This window comes from Pteropus alecto, unplaced genomic scaffold (assembly GCF_000325575.1).
Source record: "Pteropus alecto unplaced genomic scaffold, ASM32557v1 scaffold101, whole genome shotgun sequence".
In the NCBI taxonomy this organism is placed as follows: domain Eukaryota; kingdom Metazoa; phylum Chordata; class Mammalia; order Chiroptera; family Pteropodidae; genus Pteropus; species Pteropus alecto.
The window spans coordinates 17,289,364-17,299,052 of NW_006432945.1; the positions used below are offsets into that span (position 1 = coordinate 17,289,364).

General features: G+C 52.1%; 1 protein-coding gene across 1 annotated transcript in view; it reads right to left on the bottom strand.

Moving 5' to 3' along the window:
- Positions 1 to 2,457: 2,457 nt before the first annotated feature.
- Positions 2,458 to 9,689, bottom strand: part of MPZL1 (myelin protein zero like 1) — a gene marked incomplete at its 5' end in the record, with an annotated part of 14,511 nt that continues 7,279 nt past the window's right edge. The window contains one exon of the mRNA XM_015586149.2: positions 2,458 to 3,896. Within this exon, the coding sequence (XP_015441635.2) occupies positions 3,795 to 3,896 (102 nt within the window). The remainder of the gene's footprint in view (positions 3,897 to 9,689) is intronic.

Below are 9,689 nucleotides of genomic sequence, written 5' to 3' on the forward strand. Positions count from 1 at the left end.
TGACTCTTCTCTCAGCCCCCAGGCCATCTCTGGACGGTGCCGAAGCCCTCTAACGCCCTCCCTGCGACTTCCAGACCCCTCCTCTGGTCTGCGCCCCCACTGCTGCTGGCCCCGCTCCTCCCCCTCTGAGCCACGGGACCCACAGAACGAATCCGCCTGATTTCAGGCTCCCGCCCTCTGCTGCCTGGCAGGGCGGGCGGGCTGAAACGCAAATGCCCGTCCCGTCCTGTCCGTTGCTCCATGACTTAGACCCTGTTCGCCTGCAGGACACCCCGGCTTCCCTGCCTAGAATGTGAGGCCTTCAGGGCCTGGCTCCCAGCCAGCCCCCTCCCACCCGGAACCTTCGGGCTGCCCCCTCCAGCTGGCAGGGCCCTACCGGAGTCTTTCGGGTCCCCCCAGGCAGCTCTCCAATGCTTCTGTCCCAGAGCACCTCCCGACGCCAGGGGCTGGGTTCATGCCTCCATGGCGAGAGAGAAAGCGGGGTGTGACCCGGCACAGCCACCTAAGAGGTCGCCAACTCCTGCATGGCCTGCTCCAGTGCCGCCCCACAGAACTTCCTGCGACGGACAGAACGTGCCCCCTCTCACTGTCCAATGCCGAGTGTAGCTACGGAGCGCTTGAAACGTAGTTAGTGTGACTAAGGGTCTGAATGTAAAACTCGATTTAACTTCAGTTAAATTTAAATGGCCACATGTGGCCAGTGGCACCATGCAAGACAGTAACCTTACAATGCCAAAGCAGAACCGCTGAAGGTTGAGCGGGGACACGTCTACCGCGGAGGACGGTACCAGCCCGCAGCAGGGATGCGAGGTCAAAGTCGCCCTCGGTCACCGTCGGCCCGGCCGCTCATTTCCTGTCCTCCTCCCTGGCAGCCTGGGCCCTCGCGGGACAGCCTGCGCTTCGCAGTGACTTCAGGGCACGCCTGCCTCACGTGTGGCCCCGAGGAGCCGTCGTCTAAAAGCTTGAAATGCGTCGAAACAGACATGCGACCCAGAGCAGAACCCGACCCTTCCCCTTGCTCCCGCGGGACTGTCGGGACAGGACGAGGGCGCCGGCCGTCCCCGCCAAGCGCCAGCTCTGCTCCCGCCCCGGGCTTCTCTCTGGCTCAGCCTCGTGAGCCAGCATGACGTCATCGGCTCGGCCTCCTCCCGCAGAGCCCGGCGTGTCCTCAGGTGTCCTGTGCTGTACCCTTGGACGGGGGGCTGGGCTCGGCTTCCTCGGCTAAAGGACACCTGCGTGTGCCGCAGAGGTTTCACACTTTGGGACCCAGATCCCCGAGCAAGCTTCTCAAGCCTCTGCCAGAGCAACTCCCTTCAGCGATGGCTCAGAACAGGAAAGACGGGGCTTTCAGTGCGATGGGCACATCCAGACACGCTGCGAACCAACCACCCGGCTTTTGCTGGGCCCATGAGAGCAAGGACCGGGTTTGCAAAATGCTCCACATTCTTCTGGGCCTACTACGCATTCTAAAAGATTCTCTACAAAATGAATTTAGATTTTATGTTCCTCTTTAATCTAGTTGAAACTCTGTAATTAGGAAAAAAACCCAACTCTACACAAAGCCAGAGAAAGCATGAAGAACGGATCTGGACTCGAGACGCGGCGTCCATGGAGTCCTTCGTCAGGGGACGGGCAGCCTCCGCAAGCTCGGGCCTCCGTTTCGGGGGCCCCCCACCCCCACAGCGGAAGCACAGCACTGGAGGGCAGGGCTCCAAAGCCAGCATGAGAACGTTAGGCCTGTCAGCCTTCCTCTTCCCAGATGTAGGGAGAGCAAAATAAAAATCCCAGGCCTTCCTCACCTTCTGGAACACCACGGGCCAGCTCCACAGGGCCCGCCGTGGGGACGACCCACCCAGTGGCGGCCCCGAGCCAAGCAGGGACAATGGTCTCCCATCCTGTCTGCAGGAGGAAACAGAGGCTGGAAGCAGCAGCTCCCCAGGGACCCAAAGCTTGAAAGACCTGGGTTTCCTTCCTGTAAACACAGCCAGTCTCCCGCAGGCGCTGGGGGCGCTGCTTCCCGCCCCAGATGCTTCTCTTCCACCGAAGACCCAGTCAGACTTGGGAGCAGTGGCTGTCCTGCCAGCAGCTTTGTGAGGATGCAGGGAGGGGCGGTGGGGCTGAGGGACCGCGTTCCCATGGGGCCAGGAGGCTGGTCCCATCCGGGGCTGCCTTTTTGGCAGCTGCAAATGATTTGCATTTGGCTTTTGTTGCTTCACCAACAGCTCGCGAGGCCAAATGACAATCACAGCATCACTCGTGATGGACAAAAACAAGATAACTGGAAACAACCCAAATACCGAGAAATTCAGAAGTGGTTTAAAATTTCACGGTGCATCTACATAAGGGATGAACAGCCAACGGCCTCCTCTTCCCTTCTCTGACAGGATGCTAAGCACTATGACCCCATTTTTGTTTTTAAAACACCCAAGCCAGCTTTACTGGAGCCACGCTTCAATCTTGATTTGAAGAAACCATTTATAAATGCCATTTTTGAGACAAGGGGAAACTTGAGTATGAACTGGGTATTGGAAGGGATCAAGACATTGTGTATTTTAAAAAACGTTTCTGTCAAATGGAACGAGACGTCATGGCTATGTAAGAAAATAACCCATTATTTTTTAAAGATGCACACTTGAGAATGTAGGGGATGAAGTGATGTGATCTTGGAATTTAAAATTTATTTTAAAAATTCAGAAAAGAAAAAGAAAAAAAGATATATGAATTAACTGAGGATGGATATGTGGAGGCTGATTTTACTGGTCTTGCTTCTTTTTTGCATCTTTAAAATTCTTTGTAACAACAAATCTTAAGTACACAGGAAAAAGCGTGTGTGTGTGTGTGGGGGGAATCCCGCCATAAAAGGAGCTGGTCCGATGCTGCACGCCGCCTTCCTGGGGGCGTGGGGCCAAGTCCTCGGAGTTTCGACTGCGTTAGCACCGGTGTCGCCTGGAGAGCGACGGGACCCTGGGCTCTAGGCGGTGGGCGAGCGTGGAGGCTTCCGCGGAGAGCTTGGCGGCGCCCGCTCACCCGGGGCGGGGCTCGGGGCCGCAGCCCCGCGGGGACAGCGGCTTGGTCGGCATGCCTCTTGGGCAGTTTGGAAACCAGAGTCCCAGGAGCAGGAGGAAACTCCCCGGTACTTAGCTCTAACTTGGGAGGAAGCCTTGGGCCGCGAGAACCCGCGGAGCCTACGACCGCAGCCCTTGTGGAGAGGCATCTGGGCTCTTCTTGCCAAATCCCCATGATGGACGTGGCTCTCGGGGACAGCCACGCCCACAGGCGGCCCCCGGCCAGCTCAACTCTTTCTCTCCGGCTCAAGAATGCATAATGTTACACAAGCCAGGAGCTCTGCGTCAATCTACAGCAATTTACAAAATTAACAAATCGCTGGAAAACGACAATGCGACAATGCGCAGTAAAACACAGTTCGGTGCTGTGACAGCGCTCAAGATTCAGATGCCACAGAAGTCACCACAGCATCTTCACCTGAGGTGAAGGCCCCCGGGCACCTGTCCCTACCGGCTGCACAACCCCTCCCTCGCCTCGCCCCGCCCAGCAAGACGACTTTATACACAGAGGATCACACCGCCTTTCAGCACGCGGCACTGGCTCCTCGCATCGGAAGATTAAATAGAACATTTTTACGCATCCTTTATACATGTCTTCTCCCCCGTCCATGAATAAACGTGTGCTTGTCCATGCCCAGAGTCCCAAGGCCACACTGGCTGTGGGCGACGTCGTGCATGAGGGTCCGCTTTGATTCTGTTTCCTGCTCGGGGCGGGATCCAGGTCTCCTCTTAGTTTTTCCGGATATCTGCATACACCACGGACTCTGCCTTGTTAATCTTGCCGCTGTGCTGACCTCCGGAGTGGTCTAGCTGCGCGTAGATGACCGGGCCCTGGGGACAGAGGGGAGAGAAGCCGAGTGAGACGTGTGGGAAGCGGCGCTCTGCACAGGCCGGATTCAGGAGGGCCGCGGGGGGACGCGTCCGGGCCAGGAGGGCCGCGGGGGGACACGTCTGGGCTGGATTCAGGAGGGCCGCGGGGGGACGCGTCCAGAGCTGTCCTTAAAACAGGACTGTGCGTGGCGGTGGCTGGTAAAGCCGGTGCACGGAGATCTGTTACATCACTCTACTTTGGTTTCTGTCTGGAAATTTCTATAACAATACAATATTCCTTCTCAGGAATCTTATCGTCATACCTGTCACAGAATTCCTCGGCCCTTCTAACTGGGGACACAGTCGTAAGGACCAAGACGGGCATTTCAGCCAGCCTGAGACCCACTGTGATCAGGAGCTTCAGAATGACGTACGTAAGAAACCGCATGTTCAGTGTCACCCAAAGATACAATCGACTAGTCGCTTTATCTAAGTAGGTACCTAAAAAGATTTCAAATATTCTCCCATGTACCTACTTAGAGTATAATTCTTTCAGTCTGACAGTATCATAACTAATAAAAATATTGCTTCTCTGATACCTCAGATCAGGTAACTGTTTTTGTTCTGAAACTTTTCAAAAGCCACAATCTACAGACCTATAAAGGAAACTCCAAGGCTGCAGTAGGAGAGCTAAGGGAGAGGGCTGTCGGGGTCAGAGCCGGGACAGCAGGGAGGCTGGGCTGCCTGGGGGCAGCGGGAGCCCCCAGCAGAGGCTGGGGATTCACGTATCAGGTGGGTGGTGACCTCTATAAGTCGCTTCCAACCCAGAGGCTCTAAAATTGTAAATGACGACGACAAAACAGCCCTGGCCTTAAGAGAGAAGGGTGCTCTAACCAGAGTCAACCTCGATCCAAAGACACTCTTCTCGAAAAGTCTAACGTCGTGCTTAAGCTTCCAACTCTGGAATCATAAGCTCAGTAGCCAAAAGCATGTGGTTTAAAATAAACACCTTTACCCCGCCCAGGAACTCCACAACCTGCATCCTTCCGTGCATGACATGGGAGGGGATCCTGTGGCATTTGGACACCCCAACTGCTCCGGAGGGGACAAATCCAGCCGGAAGGGCTTTAGCATGGGGCATGTGAGAGCAGAGCTATAACATAACACCCCGGGCCAGCCCCACCTGGAGGCCGGCAGGTCCGCAGTCTGAATCTGTGACATCTTCTCCCTGGGCACGGGAGCACTGCTGCTCACCAGCCACGGGGCCTCGGGCGTGGTCGGAAACTGCGAAGCATGAGTTTGTCTCTAAAGTGGCAGTTAACGGTAGTGTGATACTCCTTAGGTGCTTGTGCAAATTGAATGAGAATAAATAAAGCAGCACTAAATACGCATTAGGCACTGTTCCCACGGACGTTCTGTGGCACAGGGTCTACTTGAGACAGGCCGAGGTGGCTGACCGGGTGAACTGCGCAGCCAAGCTCTGTGTTCGTCTTTAGACGTAGGTGATGCTCTTACGTCTGTCATGGGTCAAACAACAGACCTCACTGTTAATACCGAATCAAACGGAGACTCTGCAGTCACCTCAGAAACTGCAAGTTAAATGCAGATCTAAAAGGGAAATAAGTTGAAAAAATCCTGTTTTCTGCTATAGTTGACCCTTGAACAGCACAGGTTTGAACCGTGTAGGTCCACTTATATGAGGATTTCTTTTCAATAAATATATTGGAAAAGTTTTTGAAGATTTGCAACGATTTGAAAAAACAGACGAACTATGTCGCCTAGAAGTATTGAAAGAAATAGATTATGTCATGAATGCATAAAGTATGTGTAAATACTAGTCTGTTGTTATCACTTACTACCATAAAGTAGACACAATAATATACAGTAGGCAATAGCAGCTTAGTTTTGGGGAGTCAAAAGTTACAGGTGGATTTCTGTCTGCGCAGAGCGTGGGCTCCCTCGGGGGTCGCTCGGCGGTCAGCGGTACAGGCACAGAATGAGAACAAAGGGCTGTCTGGTAAGTTAACTGGTTCCTGGCTGCAGTCACGTTCAAGACCAGGACTGACCCTTAAATTAAGTCGTGTAACTTCCTAGATGATGACAAAACCCTCCATCGAGATTCATGAAGACTCACGAGGAGTTTCAGGGTGTGTCTACGGGGGAAGGAGCTTATACTGTGTGACACGTTGTAAAAACGGCCACGGATTCTTCTTCAAAGCCAGTTTGGTGTTACATTGCAAATACTGAAAAATGAAAGTAAATTGACACGGTGGTGGAAGCACTTCTCACCGGTGACTGGAAAATGCCCCCGAGTCAGGCCTGGGCAGGACCCTGGGGTTTGCTCACAGGAGGGATGACCCAGTCTGACTCAGGGACAGCAGGCACAGCAGGGTGAGCTGTGGGCCCTAAAACGGGTGGGCAAGTCTACTTCCTGAATAGTGAGCTCTCCTCCCCTCTCTGCTCAACTCCCAAGCAGGAAATGAGATTTCTTTCTGGAGAAATCAACCAACCCACGAGAAAACACCCTCAGCAACTGACACTTTGAGGTCCCCCAGTGAAGCCGGCCAGCACTAAGGATGAACAGTGAAGCCCATACCCACTGCCCAATGAGCTCTCTCTGCACAAAAAGATTCGGATCAGACCTGAGTGCCTTAAATACAAATGGAGAACCAAGGACCGCTGGGCATTTGAAGAAAGCTTCTAATAAGAAAGACAAATTATAAGGGGTAAAAAAGAGAATCCAAAAGAAACAGCAAAATCAAGAAATAGAAGAAAATATTTTAAAAAACATACAAGAAAGAAGAAAAAAGATATACTCAAAGAGATATGGCAATGCATCCATGAAAACAAGTATAGGATCTCATAATCTGAAAATGAGAAATAGCTCTTGAAAAATTAAAAAAAAAAAAAAAAAAGACAGCAGACATTAAATACTCAATAAAAGTTGGAGGATAAAGTCGCAGAAACGTTTTAGAAAGCAGAACAAAAATGCAAAACAGAAAAAATAAGCAAACCGAAGGACTGACTTAGGAGATAGTCCAATTCTTAATAAAAATTTCCAAAAGAGAGAACAGAAACTGAACGGAGGAAAATTTCCAAAGAATAATGGAAGAAAGTATCCTAAAACTGAAGGAGATAGTTTTTGGATCGAAAGAACCCACGGAGTAGCCAGCACAAGGAATAAAAAGAGACCCGCGATTTCATGAAATTTCAGAACGCAGGCATTAAAAACCACTCGAAGCAAAAGAACAGAACCGGCCCCTGAAAAGGCCGGGAATCAGAACAGCATCAACCGAGCACCGGCAGCTGGAAGAGCCAGCGAGGCCTCGACGTGCTGGAGAAGACGTTCCCAGCCTGGAACTCGCCCCGCCCAGAGCCTCGATCCAGCTCGAGGGAGAAGAATACAAACAGGTGTAGACATGCTAGAAACGAATGCGTCATCTTACAGCGTTGGAGGCCAGAGGTTTGAATTGGGTCTCACTGGGCTAAAATCAAGGTCAGCAGGGCTGCGTTCCTTCTGGGGGCTCCGGGGAAAATCCGCTTCTTTGCCTTTTCCAGCCGTGGGAGCTGCCTGCATTCCTGGGCTCGTGACCCCTGCCCCCGTCTCCAAAGCCGGTGGCACTGCCTCTTCGACTCTCTGACTCTCCTGCTTCCCTCTTAGAAGGACCTGAGATTACATGGGGCCCGGCAGGGCAATCTGGGAAACTCTCCCCATCTTGAGATCCTTAATGAGCTGTAAAGTCTCCTTCATCAGGTGAGGGGATACACCCCACAGGTCCATCCTTGGAGGCCATCATTCCGCCTATACACGAAACTTCAAAATTTCATCTCCTGTGCATCTTTTCTCAAGAAGTTATGAGGACACGGGAACGAAATAAAACAGTGAGGTCAGGTCTAAAGGGAGAGGGGTCAAGAGCATTCCTCGGGAGGCGGGTCCAGGACGACCGGTACCCAGCAGCCCAAAGCGCAGCAGAGCCGGAGGTTGGAACAGGCACATCGGCCAGAATGAATGAAACCAGCGGAACACGTGCCATGTCTGAGTGTGCTCAGAGGCTTTCGCTGGAGGCTTTTGAGATGGAAAACAAATATGTACTTAGAAAACAAGGCAAATGAAAAACAAGGCCCATATTAACTCCATTAAAGCAAGAAAATCGTACAACAAAGCAAACGTATGTGGCACAACAGTGAAAAAAACAGGTACGCGCAACGTTGAAAACTAACTACCTACACACAGCGAGATGAGCACGCGGGGGGGGGGGTCTGTGGGTGTGCGTGAGTGTGCGGGAAGAAGGGACGGGGGAAAAGACCGAAATTCTCGTCTCCATAGCTCGGAGTCAATAAATAACATCTGAAACTGACAAACCGAGAAGCGGCAGTGCAATCAGATTGTTCAGAAATAGGGAGATAAACCCAGAAGAAATGACTGAAAGCGTGAAAACGTGCTGTGGCCATTATTATGCTTTTCCTCCCTCGGCCCCTTCCCCTCCTTCTCGGCCTCCAGGCCGGCTGCTCGATGTCGCCGGCTCAGTGCTGCCGCTCTGCTCGTCTGCCCGGGCTGCCCTCCTCCTCCTCGGCTTCATGTGGGTCGTTCTCGCTGCTACGTCTTCAAAACTTTCCCTCTGTGGTGTCTAAACTGCTGTTTAAGCCATCTCGTTCCTTTTGTCTTTTCTTCCCCCCATTTCTAGAAATTCCATTTTGGCCTTTTTGATATTTTTATCTCTCTCCCCATTACATCGAGCTTTCCTTCATATCCTTGGGTTTGCTTATAAGATTTGTAATACCTGTTTTAAGGTCTTTGTCTGTGATTTTTATCGCCTCTCATTTCCGGGTTTGTTTCTATGGACTGATTTTTCTCTTGGTTCTGAGTTTTATTTTCCTGCCTCTTTGTATGCATAGTCATTTTTGACTGATGTTAGAGATTGTGAATTTTACACTGCTAGGTGATAGATTTTGTTGTATTCCTGTGAAGAATGTTGGATTTTTCTTCTAGCAGGCAGTTAAAATACTTTTGGATTAGTTTCATTCTTTAGAGGCTTCTTTGCCTGAAAGCTTTGTTACGGGGGGTCTGTAGTCTTGATATTCTGGTGCTAATTTAGCCCCCCTACAAAGGCATGGCCATTCTGAGGACCAACACACCGTGCATTATGAGTCTCTGCTCTGGGTTTGTAGAGGCACGAGCTATTCCCGGCTGTGGATGAGCTCCGGGCACTGTGCGAACTACTGCTTTTCAGGTGGTCCTTCACCTGGTCACAGGGAGCCTTCCCCCACGGAAGCACAGTCTGCATTCAGCGAGGGCTCCCGGGACGCCACGCCGGGTCTCTGAGGCTCGCGCTCGCTCGCTCGCTCTCTCTCTCTCTCTCTCTCTCTCTCTCTCTCTCTCTCTCTCTCTCCGTGCGGGTTCTTCCTCCCTGGTGCTCTGCTTCGTCAGCCCTGCTCACCGGGCCTCCCCGAAGTCTGACTTCGCCTCCTCGGTCAGCGCGACCCGCGAGCTCTGCTTCGTCCTCCCTCCTGGCGCTGCAATGCAGTCTGGGAAGTGCCCCAAAGCAGTGAGCTGGGCCCGTCACAGGGCGCAGGGATCACAGTGCTGCACGGCCTGTTTTTCAACGTCCAACGACCATCGTTTCTTTTTTTCCTAGTTGGTTTTCAATAGGCGAGCAACGCCCATAGCACTCAAAGGGCAGAAGAAAGTTTCCAAGGCTTCTTTAGATGTGACCTGGACCTGCAAGTCTCAAGCTTCATCTACAGCCCTGTTCCCATTCAATCCAGATTAGTAACCTGAGGTAGCTGAGGTATACTGCTTAATCAGAGAGACGG